This window comes from Haliotis asinina, chromosome 3, assembly GCF_037392515.1.
Source record: "Haliotis asinina isolate JCU_RB_2024 chromosome 3, JCU_Hal_asi_v2, whole genome shotgun sequence".
Classification (NCBI taxonomy): domain Eukaryota; kingdom Metazoa; phylum Mollusca; class Gastropoda; order Lepetellida; family Haliotidae; genus Haliotis; species Haliotis asinina.
In genome coordinates this window covers 87384664-87402339 of record NC_090282.1, presented here as the reverse complement: position 1 = coordinate 87402339, position 17676 = coordinate 87384664, and the positions used below count along the sequence as shown (strand labels likewise).

The 17676-nt window shown below is 40.6% G+C and overlaps 2 protein-coding genes across 2 annotated transcripts; both read right to left on the bottom strand.

Moving 5' to 3' along the window:
- Positions 1-691: 691 nt before the first annotated feature.
- Positions 692-6011, bottom strand: LOC137279121 (uncharacterized). Its single transcript, XM_067811597.1, has 8 exons — positions 5918-6011; positions 5321-5413; positions 3873-3971; positions 3511-3655; positions 2672-2802; positions 2141-2277; positions 1361-1535; positions 692-918 (listed from the first exon to the last, which is right to left on the bottom strand). The coding sequence occupies exons 1-8, from the start codon at positions 6009-6011 to the stop codon at positions 692-694; spliced, it is 1101 nt and encodes a 366-aa protein (XP_067667698.1).
- Positions 6012-13916: 7905 nt separating this feature from the next.
- On the bottom strand, positions 13917-17146 carry LOC137279120 (sarcoplasmic reticulum histidine-rich calcium-binding protein-like). The gene is made up of 4 exons (XM_067811595.1): positions 17071-17146; positions 15647-15898; positions 14363-14569; positions 13917-14080 (listed from the first exon to the last, which is right to left on the bottom strand). Exons 1-4 carry the CDS (start codon positions 17144-17146, stop codon positions 13917-13919), a joined length of 699 nt encoding a protein of 232 aa, XP_067667696.1.
- Between the last annotated feature and the right edge of the window lie 530 nt (positions 17147-17676).

Genomic DNA, 17676 nt, shown 5'->3' with positions numbered 1-17676 from the left:
CCACACACAGACTGGTTGTCGTACATTCTATGGACTTTAACCACTCACGGTCTTGTTGTCTTACATTCTATAGACGTTAACCACACACAGACTGGTTGTCTTACATTCTATGGACGTTAACTACTCACGGTCTTGTTGTCTTGCATTCTACGGACGTTAACCACTCACAGTCTGATTGTCTTACATTCTATGGACGTTAACCACACATAGACTGGTTGTCTTACATTCTATGGACGTTAACCACTTACGGTCTTGTTGTCTTGCATTCTATGGACGTTAACCACGCACAGTCTGATTGTCTTAATTCTATAGACGTCCTATAGAGTCCTGTTGTCATACGGACTGGTCCACGGTGGAATGAGAGGAAACGCTGACAGTCCGAACTGCGTTCCATATTGGCCATGAAAGGGGCATTGCTTCATTCGTGTTACATTTGTGTCCAACAGTGGTGGTTTACCCCTACATTTGTGACCCATGCAGCACAATCACATCACACAAATTATCAAAACCATTGTATCCTGCACCTTCTTCAAAGCACGTTCAGAATGTTTCCATAGGCCCGGAACACGTGGATCAGAAGGTGTGCAGTCATGATTCACCCTAATATTTTGACATTAGTAAAGAAAACGACTGCATCTTTCGTATCATCAAATGCTACCTCACATCACGCCCTACAGGTCATAGATGGGCCTCATACTTTCTCAATAAATACATAAGCTAGTAGGTATTCACTGTTAAATGTCTCGGGATTGTAGTCAAGTAGATGGTGCTTCAGGTCAGTATAGAAGTCGTCAAGGAGGTCGTCTTTCTCGGCAGCTCTTCTGGTCGTTGAGAGAGCAGACTCCATTGTGCCGTGTGTCCATACACGAACCATCTCGCCTATACTATTGGCAAACCTTTCATGGTCGTCTATCCCGTCTGTAAACGTAAATTCACACTGATATAGAGGAAGTCGGGATGACAAAACATCCAACGCCATGCCATATCTAAAGCTGGTCTGCTGCATGCATTCTTCAAGAATACAATCACTTGTAAGACATGTTTGGGAATGTGTCAAACAGATGCATATAATCACGTTTAAAATCCATCTAACTCCCCAATCCAAACATCTTCACAAGTTGAACAGTTTTACGATTTGAAAAAAAAGTAGTTGAAAAGAGTGTGAATAATCTAAACATCTAAACATGTTTAGATATAGCGCACATATATTCAACTGTTGATAAGGTGAATAATGCGATCTGAAATTTGATATTGACATTAGAATCAAAGACACTACCATGACGCATTTGTACTTGGAATATTCTGTGTTTGTGGTATTCATCAATAAACAAACAAACATCTTCAGAGAGACATACAATACCTTCCATGAGTCTCTGCCTCCAGGTTGTCTTGTGCTGACATTCTATTTGCTTGACATCAAGTCGGGACAGTTTAAGTCCAATTGCTATGATGGGCGATGACAGGTCGTCAAAGGGTTGTCTGATTTCTTTAACTGTTCGGAAGTATTCCTTTAATACGGCTTTTTTCATCTCCGCCTGAAGTATACAAGTTGTACTCATAGTTACAATAACACCCGAGTCAGTATACTCTTTGATCGGGGTTACTACATCTGACATTAGAAATGTACTTGAGCTGAAGCGTTATAAAACGCGGGGCATTTCCAGGCATCACGAAACAGGAACCAAATCATTGCACTGCGCATCACACACACTTTCACAAGAGCATACCGTTTTTAGTCCAGCTGAACACTTGACGTGGTTGTACATGTGTTTGTGATCAGTCGGCAACTTCACTTTATGACCGATAGTGACCCACATACATGATTCTTAGAAAGTTAGAATTGCACAATTGCCTCGTCTTATTTCAGCAGAGATTTTCCCCGATAATAAATTATCTTTTTGGTGCTTTCATATATTTCCTTGCATTTCCGCTGCACGATGGTAAAGGCCCTCAGTAAAACCCTCATTACATAACATATGGACACATATATACGATATACACCTGGCAGGTACTGTACGGAAAATATGAACAGGACTTGATGTCGAAGTGGTACTGTACTATGTAGTGATACTCCACAAACTGAGAAGTAAACAATATTGGTGTGATGATATCTTTTAGCGACCCCAGACACTCAACAAACCTCGGTTATCTTCCCTTGTCTACAATAAGTCCACAGCATCACATTGAAGACTGTACAGAGACCGTCTGCGGAGGACACGCCGTTACCGTTGAGGAACTCGGGGTCTTGAATTGGGATGGAGCAGACAAGATGACCGCCTGTAGGCAGAGGATTGAGGTATGGCTTGAAGTTTTCATATCTATGTACCTTCGATTTGATATAAATGAATGACTTTAAAACCGCAAATTGATTAAAGGTGTATTTCGTTGATGATGTCTTTATGGTACGACATCACAGAGTGTTCCGACACCTTTCCGACACTAGTCCGAATAATGGACACGTTGCAAGATGGAATTTAATTGTTGTTTGTAATGTAACACCGTATCTTAACTTTCAATCTGTGGTTCTCGGCCTCTCGCCTTCACCAACAGACTTTCAGCATGTTGTGAGAACACGCCCCTTGTCGAGTATCGTTGAGATTACAAATTCATCCAAGAAGGGGATCTGCTCAGATTGTTGTGAAAATTCAGTTCCAGACAACAGTCTCCCCACCTTTCTTGAGTTCCCGCGCCCTACAGTGAAGGAAGGCGTTCCAGTCATCAGCTGCGATTTTCATTGCAGCGTTCCTGGCCATTGTGTTGAGAAATAGGTTAGAGGTCACGTAACCATTGAGGTCAACTGGACTGTGGAAGAAAGGGGAGACAACTTCAAATAATGCCACTGGAAAAAACATTCCAATTCCATATAAAATCGTAAATATACGTATTTTACGTCACATACGGTTTGAAAAAAGTGAAATTAATTCCGACAAAATATGAAAAAAGTACACAAGTAATTGCTGAATCGCATCGCATTGAAAACAGAGCGTAGCGCTGTATGTTTATCCATATAGGAGGACAGCAGCATCCACTGTAGGATTCCGACCATATCATGAACTTGTGTGTATGAATCACTATCAAACTGCGCCATCTATATAGCTAGAGCCACCCATCGCAACCAAGAGACAATTCAAGTGTTCACCTGAACTCGTATGGAAACAGTCTGCACACATCAAAACAGGAAAGTATAGTCCCAGGAGCGTCCGGTTTGAAAATATGCTCCACACGTGTCAGTCATCAAGATTTACAAAGGCCTTGAGAGTCGTAACCCTGACCCTGATCAACAACGTTTAAACGCGCACTGACATGTAAAGAAGATAGATGGACCATATGTTTGGCTATATCTTAGACCATAGACGTTTGGCACTTTCATAAACCTTTGGTAAATCTTTGAGCAGACATTGCGAGGCCGAGGTTAAGCAATGCATCTATGTTCTTGGGGGTTGTCTAGGTCCTAGACCAAAGATTCTACGTAATGTGTCTTGAGTGTAAAACGATGAAATGCTGGCTTACCTGGAGAGCCAGTGCAGCGCTATGAAACACAAAATCATGTCCATGGATTTTGACGGTACGCACTGCTTGTAGAAGTTGGTGGCGCAAGCTGATGTGAAGAGGCATGTGTCGTCCCCGATGTAGCTTGGGGGGTCACACACGGGTCCTGCAAGGTAAAACACATAAATACACGTGATTCCACTGCATCTCTCTCTCTTTCTTTCTTTCCTCCCCCTCCCCCCTCTCTCTCCCTCTCTTAGATATAGAACATGACCTTTTTTTTCACTTTTTAACCGATAGAAAACTGTGCATGATCTGATATGAAAATAGTCCATGCACACATCACGTGACAATGGTAGCATATCACCAACGTATATGCATACCATACAGTTTGTGGAAGAGAGTGTTGTAGTCATTCTTGTAGGTGTCTTCATATAGAACACTGATCTCTACATCATGACCATGGAGGCAGCGGATTTCACCTGAAACGAAAACAAAACACCCTGGAAAAGATGCACAGGAACCCAACAACTATCAGACAAATCTAAAACCTTATGTACCAAAAACTGTCAGTAGTGAGCGGGTGAGGGAGCGAATTCCCAAATATCAGCAGGATCGCCATGGCGACACAAACAATGAGCTTAACACATTTCACCAATATAAGTAATCTAACACAGGCCGTGAGCGAGAAGAAGATTGCACAGTTTTGACTGCACAATGAGCATATATTTATGTAGCTTTAAGATCTTCTTTCGAGCAAATCGATCAAAAGATAAACCACTAGATCGTAGAAAGTGAAGGCTCCATTAGCGATAATGGTGATGTCCGCTGCAATTCCGTTGGTCTGACCCGCGTTCCTGTATACTTTCAGGTGATACACTCGTCTTCGAGCGAGCGCCCGATATTATCACTTCTATGGTCATTCAGTCTCATTATATTGTCAGAACCCCACAAACTACGGTCCTCTGACAGGTCACGAGTGTGATAAGGGAGGTGTCATTTTCATCAGACAGTGAAGGCTGCCTAATGTTAATCCTCTATATATCAGACAGTGAAGGATGCATAATGTTAATCCTCTATATATCAGACAGTGAAGGATGCATAATGTTACTCTTCTATATATCAGACAGTGAAGGATGCATAATGTTACTCTTCTATATATCAGACAGTGAAGGATGCATAATGTTACTCTTCTATATATCGGACAGTGAAGGATGCATAATGTTACTCTTCTATATATCAGACAGTGGAGGCTGCCTCATGTTAATCCTCTATATATCAGACAGTGGAGGCTGCCTCATGTTAATCCTCTATATATCAGACAGTGGAGGCTGCCTCATGTTATTCCTCTACATATCAGACAGTGGAGGCTGGATAATATTACGTCCCCTATATATCCGACAGTGATGTCTCGATAATGTTACTACCCCTATATATCCGACAATGATGTCTGGATACGTTACTGTCTCATACATGAGATACATGACAGGTCACGGATGTGTGAAGAGATAGGTGTCGTTGTTATCAGACACTGAAGACTGCGTAAGGCATACACACACACACACACACACACACACACACACACACACACACACACACACTTGAATGATCAATTGGCAAGGTAAATATGAGGATTCACAAACTTAATTTCACTTTATTTGGTTTACCTTAACGTTTAAATTGAAATTCATTGGTACGTTTTCACTGCAAACGGACTATAGCCGCCATGATCGTAAACATGGCAGTGAAAGTATTATAACTCCAACCAGTCATTCCGTGATTATTGCATGTAATTAGATCTTCACCAGACAGCAGACTGACAGACACTCACCAATGATTGCCCGTATGAGGTCCATGGATATGGACACGTCGGCCACGCCATAGTCACCTAGGTTGAATGTGTTAGACGTCACTGGAGTCTGACCTGCATGGACGTAATATTCATATGTAACTAACCTGACACTTGATTAAAATCAAAACGAATGTATCAAAGATCACGCAAAAGAGCGACCAGTTGACATTTAAATCAATAACCGTATATATTATCCAAAACCAACCTGTTTTTTTAATAAAACGAAATAAAGAGTGTAACTATTTCAACAATGTGATGTTCAATTTTATGAACACAAGTTAAATGAAGCCTTACTATACAAGGCATAAGGATTCTTCAATTTCTGCCCGCCCACATATAGCACCTGGGGGAAACGATCACAACCTTTCAAGCTTAGTATCGAGAAGTACATTTATAATTGTAAAGTTAAGTTTGAATTAACGGTCAAGAAAATGGTCAAGCAAGTCAATGGCTGACAATCAGCCTAATGTATCGTTATGCTGGTGTACAAATCACAAAAGTCACAAAAACATCTTTAAACTGCCACATCCTATGATATATAGCATGTTTACATATTGCACTAACGGGTACACTTACGTAAAATGTCAATGATGTCATGTTGTATGGCCGCCGCTGCGTCACGCTCACCGTTAAACTGAACCTTATGATCGAGTCGCTTAATTCCATTCATTCTGTAATCAGTAGAGTAGGAAGCTGGTAGATATATTTAAACATCTGTATTGGTGTCGAAACGAAGCATCTAATCCCATCGACGAAACGTGCACAGAAACGAATGTTTTAAACCAAGTCAGTACTCTAATAGTTGCTAACTTACAGATCATCAGAACTGCCCTTGTAGCCAGTCACAGTCAAGTTCTATGGAATACCATTTTGATTTCGGATTTCCAGATGATAGATATGATCAAGGCGTAACCTCAACAAACAATATTCATTTTTCCAAGGCGTTTTCAGCAAATAGAACCTACCTCGAAATTCTCCGATTTCTTGTAACATGGTAGTGCTTGTGGACTGTTGTCCTATATATAGTATTGAGGGGTGATCAACACATCCCTTTCTCGTGGCCTGATAAGATAACAAACAAACTGTTCCGTGCTCGGTCAGTGATGAAATTAACATCACGGGTCAAAGTCCATGACAGTTTGTTCAAGGCCATAGAGCCACTGGAACCAGTACACACTGCTGGTTAAAATGTTCTGTGGACATACGTGGACTTATAGTTGGTAACCAAGAGAGTCTTTTTTATTAAATGCTGAAAGTGTTTGAGAATAAGGGCAAACTTTATGGATGAACAACTTTATTTGGGAGATGCCACGTTTCGAGAAAGGTTCTCGTATGGTTGTCAAGTGTGAAGTTTGTTCTTACCTAAATTCCAATAACAGAATATTCGACTAACATGATGCAGACTTTCTGTGGACAACCGAGAAGCAGGACTTCTGTATAGTTTCTCACTCATCACCCACACTGACATGCGCTGAGAAACATCTCGCGGAATTAAACCTTCACTTTCTCATTTCTAGCTTCTAGGTAACCACCTTCCACCGCACTATCTAGAACCACTGTTCATTGTTCAATATCTTGGTAAAGGAGACATACATTCTACTTTGCCTAATATTTAGGTGTGTGCTAGCATGCACTCTTACATAGAAACGTGCGCTACTTTATACGGGCTTGATGGGTTGACAAAGAATGGAATTAAGTCTCATGTCAAAGGGCCATCTTCATGCATGCAAAGTCCTTGTTGTCCTTGCAGGAAATCTACAAATATTGCCTTTTGCTACTTGATGCAGTAACTCACTGTGTCGTTGATGTAATCCTCTTGAAATAGGCTGTTGTCATATTGCTGTATCCCCGCTCCACTGCTCGCTGTATACATTAATGCAATGTACTTGTAGTTTTTGGTACTAACATATCTGTATTCTCTCTGTTGGTCTTTGAGACGCTAGTGTTGTCCTTATTGCTTCTGCTTACATTGCCCATACAGAGGAACTCCGCTGTCCTGTATGAATGTACCTAGAATGACTACAACTCTTCCACAAGCTCTATGGTATGCATTTACACGGGTCACTAGTCACCAATATCACGTGGTGTGTGTATGGACCATGTTTCTGGCAGATCATGAACAATGAATGTTTGATTTTAGAGTAAAGGAATTCTCATTGTGTGACATCGACCTGCCTGTCAAACTTTCTCTGAGTATAAAAGTAACTTTGAAAACACTTCTCTCGGTACCATCGCCTACCCCATGTATTAGGACAGGGAATGACCCAATAGTGCAAATACAACGTGAGGACAAATATTTCAGCAGTGTGGTACGTATGCACTTCTTGCTACCTTGTATAAAAACAAAACTAAACAGTCTGATGACTTCACAAATATTATTATGAACTTATATTGGCTTGACGCTATCATGCAATGTCCGTGTGTATACACTGTGATCGGACATATAAACAACAATGGTCTAACCAGGTTAGGGGTGGTGCCCCTATCAGTGGACACACGTTGAACATTCACTGCTGTCCTGCCGCCCACACACCGGTCACTGCTCCGTGGCCCAGCAGGTCAGGCTTATAGTTTGACATATTACCAAGGCTTTGTAGGCCAGACATACAGTTTGTCATACTCTTAAGGCCCTGCAGATCAGACTAACAGTTTGCCATATTACCAAGTTCTTGCAGGTCAGACTTCTGTTTATTATATTACCAAGGCCCTGCAGATCACACTAACAGTTTGTCGTATTGTGAAGGCCCTGCAGATCAGACATACAGTTTGTCATATTGCCAAGGCCCTGCAGGTCAGACATACAGTTTGTCATATCATCAAGGCCCCGCAGGTCAGAGTTACTGCTTCTCATATCATCAGGGCCCTGTAGGTCAGAGATACAGTTTGTCATATCATCAGGGCCCTGTAGGTCAGATTTACAGTTTGTCATATCATTAAGGCCCTGTAGGTCAGAGTTACTGTTTGTCATATCATCAAGTCGCTGCAGGTCACATATACAGTTTGTCATATCATCAAAGACCTGCAGGTCACACTTACATTTTGTCAGATCATCAAGGCCTGCAAGTCAGATTTACAGTTTGCCATATCATCAAGGCCCTGCAAGTCAGACTTACAGTTTGTCATATCATCAAGGCCCTGCAAGTCAGATTTACAGTTTGTCATATCATCAAGGCCCTGCAGGTCGGACTAACAGTTTGCTGTTCTGTACACTGTCTTTAATTTAACATTTACAGTTCGCACAAGTTTCCTTGTATAGATAGCTGTCACGGTTGCATTCACCTTTCTGCACTGGCTCTCCAGCTAAGACAATTTGCCACAACACACTTTCTGTCCAGGAAAGTAGGACATGGATATAGGGCATGACCCAATTAACAAATGTCTTTTTCCAACCCATGCCAGTCTCGTGATGTCACACCAAAACACGTTTGGAAAGTTCAAAGTGCATAGTAATCGTGGCGTCGACTGTTTCATGTGAATCTTAATGGAACCAGGGCTCTGGGAGTGTAAACAAAGACTGCGAGGTGCTGCCCTGACGCACACAGTCACACGAGATAAGCCAGTAGGTAAACAACTTGACCTCGCCAGCAGGAGAATCCTCCATTGATCATTGCACTGGCTAGATACAAACACCATTTCTTGGACGGATAGTCATTATTGTAAACATTTGTCACATCAAATTTCTAATACGGTTAGTTCGGGTTAAAGAAGGGGCAGATTGATTTATTACATAAGTGTCAGACCGTTTTATAGTATGTCGATCGTCAGAAACACATATGATAAGCTTAAGAAAACCTTGTTTAAACGTCAGTGTTTGCAGTTTTCATATAAAGGTTTTTATGTGTGGTCATCGCGTAGCTAACAAGCGAAAACATAACACCAAGCTGAATCTGTGAGAAATGCCTCTAACGATGACTAGGAGTCATTATACGACCTGAAATCCTCGTTGAATGTTCCTTTTTGATTAATGATTGAACTTACCCATGAAGGATTGTGTCCATTTAGATCACCCATGATGATTTAGTTTGGTTTTGACTTTCCTCTCTCAATTTAATACAGGGAAAAAGAGATGAATATTATCACAGCAAGACTGGACAGTCATATTCCATTAAAACTAGTATTCGTCATTTTCATAAACTTCCATTAAACATTTTGATTGATATATTTGATGTAAAGGTTTTATATATTCTTCTGTGTAGCTCAGAGACTTGGGTATTTCATCGCTCACCAGATATTATAAATGCACATGCAAAGTTTTGTAGACGTATTTTGGATTTTAAACGCTGTGTCCCAAATATATACATGTATTGTAGCAATGAGTGAACTTGAGCGATTTTCCTTCAGGTCAGCCAAAACATAAACATTGTAACGTACTGGTTACGATTAATTCATCGGAGTGAAAAATCTGTATGTATCTTTATCGATATAACCGTGCAGAAAAAAGTTTGGATTGTTGAACTTTTAAATTTAGAAATCTCTTCTATACATAATCTGTTTTATGTAAAGAATAATATTGATATTGGTAATAAAACTTGTTTGACTATTTCTTTTCTAATTGTTCTTCTTTTAGCCTTTATAATTCAATAAAAGTACCATTTGGATTTGAAAATTATATAAAAGCTGTGAATATTACTGTGTTAAGGAGTACGTTGTCACAATTTCTTTCGTAAAGCATTAACCTTTAAGTTATGATTTGACAAGGAAACCTAGGAATACCTAAATGTGTCTAGTACCTTGTATTGAAACATGATTTAACATTTCAAGTAATGATTTCTCGCAGTATTATTGGGAATATCTCTCAGAAAATAACTTTGTTTTTTCCTCTGTTTACTTCTAATAACAGTTTACTCTAAACTGCAAGTTTCTTTTTTATAACTTGTTGATTGTGTGGTTTATATGTTATTATTGTAGCGTGCCCTCGCTTACTGAAGCGCTCTTTGCGATAATCTCTAGAGAAGTAAGCAGTTAATTGGCCTACTAGCTAAAGAACACGCGGAAAAGAATGAGTTTATTGGTGCATTTCATGCTTGTCGTCGATTCCGGGAACAGAGTGCAGTACGAATAAGTTCTCTCCTTCTTCTCTTTAAGAACAAATCAACAAGTCTTGCCATTTTTAGGCATGGTAGGTTTATCATCAAGACAGTCACAAAACATTGCAATCCAGGATAGCTCCCAGTCTTGGTTTCAAGACCAACAAATTCTTGCATAAGCAAAATGTGTTGTAAGGTGTTTGGTGAAGACATCTACACCTTCATGTTTGGATGTCTTCGCACTGAAATCGTCGCATGAAAAAACGTGTCCTCACTGCATCAGCATGTTCAACAATCCTTTGCAGACTGGCTAGAATGGAGACGATGACACTAATCTTTATGAGGTCCCATCGCAAAAGGAACATGTCTCTGAACATCCAGGTAATGGATCAACTTGTGCCTTGGTTCTTTGCTCTAGATCACACCATCTACGCACGATGGCCGTCAGTTCAGAGCACAGATATGACTATATGACTGCCCTTCCTGGTGAAAGAAGTCAGTCCCTTCAGGGAGGTTAGGTTTTATGACAGCAACCCCCCCCCCCCAAAAAAAAAACAACAACAAAAAACAAAAACAAAAAAAACACACAAAAAACAACAACAAAAAACAAACAAACAAAAACAAAACAAAATAAACAAACAAACAAACACAAAATACAAAAAAAACCAACAGCATCAAACACATTTGTGCCATGCTTTTGCTTCTGGATCAAGCTCATGAACAAAACAGCAATGTTTGAAAATACACGTGCAGCTGGATTTATAGGAAGTGGACTAAAACAAGCAAGAATCATGCTTGAGTTTTAGAAGCAAGATGTAGGGGTGGATACAAGGAACAATGGACATAGTCATTCTACATTTAATATTCCAACAATGTATGTGGCACTGTTCGACGGGAAATCCCTTGCTGGAAGAGTTTACTGAATTGATGAATTGATGAAGTTAATGGAGAAAACTGGAAAAGGCAAATAAGAGAAGTTTGTAAAGGATGTTTTTGTGTGGAAATGACAGAGTCAACTCACAGCCCAATCACGAACCATCACCTCCCTTTTTCACAAGTGACCACCTCAGTCTAAATCAAACAGTAAACGAATGACCTAAAAGTGAGTGCAGACGCTTCAGTCAGATGTCCATTAAATGCTAGGTACGTCAGTCTGATTTTAATCAGAACCACATCATGGAAACCACCGTGTCAAAATCAGTATTTTACTGCACACTAGAAATGTTGTTTATGAACATGTAACGGATCAGGATGAAGACTTGTTTGGATATGCGACTTTCTTCGTACAGTGGATGCGGCGTTTTGATGTAGATCCTAACACCTTTATCTTTTGCTTGATAATCTATTGCGAAAACATCCTTTTCAGCCGAGTTTTAATGATCATTTGATAAACTTTCAGAACAAAAGTATTTAATTGGACGTGTACACTTGAAGTCTCTAAAACATGCAGCTGGTCTGAGGATGTCAACACCTAACTATATGGTTTCCGGTGAACTTGAGAGAGAAGCCTTACTCATACAAATAGATAGACGTGCTATAGCATACTGGTGCAAGCTATCATGTACTAATCCTACCAATAAAATTGCCTCATTTCTGCTGAACTACATGATTAGTATATGTACGCATGGCTGTTCTTATCCTTGGCTAAATTACATCCAAGATATGTTAAGAATTTGTGGTACCCCGCATTGTTTTGAACATACACATCTTTTTTGAAAGGTATGGTTAGTATTCGATTATTAAAGATTCACCATATTTTGAAAAGTATTTATTACATTTATAAACCTTTACTGTGTTTTAGAACAGGTAATCACAAATTGCAAACCGAGAAGGATCGCTGGTCGAACATACCTCGTGAAGAGAGATTTTGTACATGGTGTAATTCTCAACAAATTAATTCCATTATTTATGTAGATGTAATTATTTGACGAAGGAACGTTCTTCATTTATTAGTGAATATGTTTTTTATGAATGGCCTAACATGTCAAAATATAAGCAACTTGTTGGGAATACTAAGACACATGTCCTGAAAAAAACCGTCAAGATTTCTGAACCTTGTGTATGCCATCCTGTTGTAATTTCTACATAACTATGTATAATGTAACTCATGTACCACCGTTGGTGGTTCCTTTGAGTAATAAAGTGTGTTGGACATGTTGTGGGCAATGGCTGATTTAGAATCATTCTTCCTAACTGATCATGAAGTCTGATGTTCCTTGATCCTGGGAGAGAGTGGTGTTGATGTTTCTCCAGCACAGGAGTCACCGCACTCACATTCTATGCGGTAAACCACTTCCGAGGGGTCTTGCTTCTGGGACGACCTGGACCTTGCTGTGGCCTGCAAGAGATTCTGGGTGCTGTTGACTCTTTGGAAGATGACGTCTATGTCTGCTTGCTGCTTCAAGAGCTGATACCGTCTCCACAGAATGAAAGAAGTTGTATAACCATAATAATTGTCATTACTCTTGGAGGACTGTCATTGTATTGATTTTTGTTGCATCTACAAAGAAGGTAGCCTGAAGGAGACAACACGAAATAAGCGAAGAAAAGGCAGTAGTAGAAAGGTTTCCCGTCATACTAGACTACCTATGATCTTTGCTTCTTTTCTAAAAGAATCACGGGACAAAGAAGAACATTTTGCATTCTTACCAGACAGTGTGGCTAGCAGCTTACCAACAAAGGTGGTGTGAGGTCAGTGGTGACAGTAGAGAGTGAAAAAGATAGGCAGTGCACTGGCCAGGAAGAGGCAGATACCCTTGATGAGGCCTGCCCCTTAATGTCAAACACAGTAGTTATCACACAGGTGTTCTTGTCAAAACTGGGTTTCAGCACTCTTTTATTTTGGCTGTCCTGGATTTTGTTTTGAAAATAGGTAAAAAGATTCGGGCACACACCAAAAATATGATTTATTATGATGTCCCCCAGCATATGCACCCGCAATATTTTTATGATAGTATTGCGCATTGCAAAGTTTCGTGCTTTAGTGCGCAAAGTATCTATTTTGACCCCTTGCCACTGCATTATGAAAAAGATCAACACTTTTACATTTAATCTCTTGACATTTTTTATTTCATTTGGGGCACATCACCGAGTGGACAGAAGGTAACCATTATTGCCTCGTTTTCTTTATCATTCAATATCTTTAGTTGCCATCGCCATCATTACCGTCGCCGTCATCATCATCATCATCAACATCATCGTGTCCACCTGTTGATATTAGCATTGATTGTAAGAATAACTGCTACGATATACCGAGGATTACGACAACCATGTGTAGATTCGGAAGGTTGATACACATCCAAGTCAATCTTTGCTTTACCTACAATACTGTGGTACTCTGGTACGTCGAGAAGAGCGTGTGGCATGTGCCAGACAACCAACGTTTTATCCAAGGTCCAGTTAAGGTCCCCTATTACATTATCCCACTCCTCGGAAAATAGAAACAAACATGACATTTCAATCTCGATAGAACTAAATTGTTTTTATGACTTTTCAAGGTTGTTACCGTGATTCCGTCCGTGATTTCCTGGGTGATTTTTCCATCCGTGTTATCCTATATTTCTGTTTTTCCATCCCTGATGTCCATGTTTCCCATGTCCCTTTCCCGGATGTCCTTCCTCATCCTCATCCTCATCCTTATCCTCGTCGTCGTCGTCGTCCTCCTCCTCCTCGTCGTCGTCGTCATCGTCGTCATCGTCGTCATCGTGCCCACCTGTTGATATTAGTATTTATTGTAAGAACTGATATGATAAGCCAATACCAAAGATTGCGACAACCGCATCCATAAGGTTAATACGCATCTATCTTTGTTCTACCTGCAGTACTCTGGTACCTCCAGAAGAGCGGGTGACATGTACCACTGAACTAACGATTTATCCAAGGTCCAGTTAAGGTTCTTTATTACGTTATCACACATACAGGAAAACAGGAACAATTATGGCATTTCAGTCTCTAGAGGAAGCAAATTGGTTTTTTTAATGTTCAAGGTTGTTACCGTGATTCCATCCGTGATTTCCTGGGTGATTTTTCCATCCATGTTTCCATCCGTGTTTTCCCATATTTCTGTTTTTCCATCCGTGATGTCCATGTTTCCCATGTCCCTTTCCCGGATGTCCTTTATCATCGTCGTCGTCATCATCGTCGTCGTCGTCGTCGTCGTCGTCGTCGTCCTCATCATCATCATCGTCGTCGTCGTGCCCACCTGTTGATATTCAGCATTTCTTGTAAGAACTTATATGATTGGCCAATACCCAGAATTACTAAAACCACATCCCTCAGGTTGATACGCATGTAAGTCAATCGTTGTTTTACCTACAATACTCTCTTACCGCCAGAAGAGCGGAGCACCAGAATGGTAACTTGTGCATGCGCGCAGTCAAGTCACGATTTACCCATGTTCTGACGTCTCCATGGTAACTGGTGCGTGTGCACAGTCAAGTCAAGCCAAAGTAACTGTTGTATTGGTCAGTCAAGCCGCAATTTACCCAACAGCTACATTTAGATGTCTTACACAATATTCAGTTTCATATGAAAATGGGACACATACTACCGGAAATGTGTATATCATAAATTGCAGTATATAACGTTATTTGAAAACTTAATTTAAAATGACCCTAAAACCGTTCATGGTTTCCATTGACTTCATCCTTGGCTGGATACAATCGCACCTGCAGTATAATGTAGGTTAGCAAATAACCATTGATTGTTTCGCCGACAATGTTAATTAATATATTTATTAGGTTTAGACTGTAAATAAACCCGGGGACATCTCCAAGATAGACTTCCATAATACAATTAGAGTGTAATTTTATACTGAAATCTACATTTAAAATGCTTGAAGTATGCAGGAATGTAAAATATTAAAGCAGCCTGTTTGATACTGTGGCTAACATAGAGCCTGTGTGATCTTGGTAGTCTCAAAAGTGGATCTCCGGACCGCCTGCTTAGGATGAAATGGATAAAGGTTTACGCTAAGCCCAGAATCAGATATTGGCGTTAGCTGAATTGGTTAAGACGGCATCAACGCCAATAATTTTTTAAGTGACTTTTAGCAACACATCTCTTACAGTGCGTGTCAGGTTGCCTAGAGTCAAATCATACATATCTCGAGATCATCTTGTGAAAAATCAAACAATTATTGAGGAAAACACCTCGTCATGTTATTATCCTTCTGGATCAAGAATGGCCTGGCACAAATAAGGCTCAGTTACCTCATCCCGACATTTCAGTCACAAAGGGGAAGTAAGAAGTAGTTGTTATGACTTTTTAAGGTTGTTACCGTGTTTTCGTCCGTGATTTCCTGGGTGATTTTTCCATCCATGTTTCCGTCCGTGTTTTCCCATATTTCTGTTTTTCCATCCGTGATGTCCATGTTTCCCATGTCCCTTTCCCGGATCTCCTTTATCATCGTCGTCGTCATCGTCTTCCTCCTCCTCCTCCTCGTCGTCGTCGTCATTACCATCGGCGGTGGAGGGAGAGGCAGCGTCAGTGTCGGTTTTATCGTCACTCCCTTCACCATTCTCATCTGCACCTGTTTATTGAGGTTTATTATTTATTGTATTGGTGACATGTTTTCTTATGTGTGTACGTGCGTACGTATGGGTGGTGTGTGGATGTGTGGTGTGTGTATATGGGTGTATGTGGTGTCTGTGTATGTGTGTGTATATGTATGGTGTGTGTGTGTGTGTGTGTGCGTGTGTGTGTGTGTGTGTGTGTGTGTGTGTGTGTGTGAGGTGTTTGTGTGTGTATGTGGGTGTGTCAGGTGCATGTGGGGGTGTCTTGCTCAGGAAATACAAAATGATCAAGAGCGATTGTTTCGTCATATCGTTAATTCACATGTTCATGCTTCCAAATGAATTTTTTGAAAGGAAAGACACGAGAGGTGTTCCAAAAGTTTCCGACCTCCTTAACTAATATGTATACGATTGTCATGAAAATTGTTGAACTTATTTTTCAACATAACCTCTCTTCACTTCAGTGCAGTCCCACCGTCTCTCCAGCATATTTAAGTCGTCTGAAACTATTATTGTCACTTCAGTGTCGTCTGAAACTATTGTTGTAACATGACCCTACAAACTCCTCCACGGCAGTAATGACCTCCTCATCCGTCTCGAAATTTGCGGAGGAAGAACTGAGACGGGGCAAGATCTGGAGAACAGACTGCGTGAGGGATGATCATAACGCCATAGTCATGTGCAGCACCCACTGCCTGTCGAGCCATGTCAGCTAGAACATTGGCTCGGAGGAGGACACCTCGGCGCTTTTCTCTGATCTGATCACACAACCTACGCAGTTCCTCAGGGTAATATGCGCCATTTATTTTGGAACCATCCTTTAAATTTGTGTATTATGATTACGCCCTCAGAATCCCAGAAAAGAGAGGCATTCACTTCCTTTTTACAGTTTTGTGGCATTGGTTTGGTGCTTACTTTGGCTTTTTGTCTATGGATCAAAGTGATGAAGCCGAGTTTCGTCCTGCGTGTATAAGCACCCTGAGTCGGTATGGCGATACCCTTCAGCAGATTTATAATCTGAGTACATTTGTCCACAACATGATAAACATTGGAGGCCCAATGGTAGGCTCTCGTCAACATAGGAAGGAACTTTCTTAAGCCTTAAATCCCTATTTACGCAAACACATAATGATGTCTAAGCATTTGTGAATAGATTTAATAACAGCCAAACAGCACAAATTATAGTTACTGAGTGATCGTCCTTGAATCTGTGGAAGGTTCACCAGCACCGTCCCCAGCAGCAGCAACACCAGCCACGTCTTCATGGTGTCTGAAGAACTAACAGGAAAACATCAGTCATTATTGTCAGTGACATTTTCTCAAGGTTATTCGGGTGTCATGCGTGTGCTTTTCAGAACATTTGCTTGTAATCTAGCTTTAAAGGTCACATGCAACGTAAAACACAACTTTGCAGATTCTGATACCTTTAGGTATGCATTTACCGAAACAAATCACGAAATGTGCCAATTCAGTCTATAAAGTTAAAAAAAACGCGATGAAGAAAAAGCCCGCGAAATCGGAGTTCAAACGATTCTCTAAATTCCCCCCAGCGCTGGGTTGAAAACTGGTTTCAACAGCTGTGTGGCGCTGCGCCCATAACGCATGTTCAGTGAATAGGTTCGTGGAGCTTGAAACAGTATGCATGCTCGGAGAATGAGGTCGTGAGCAGTTGTCTAATCTTGGTTGTGTACACAAACAAGTAAATAATCTACTCGTTACATAAGCAAAAACATGATGATTGTAGTAAGCGGCCTCTGACACAGAGAGAGCTCAATGTCTGGTTTATTGACACCTG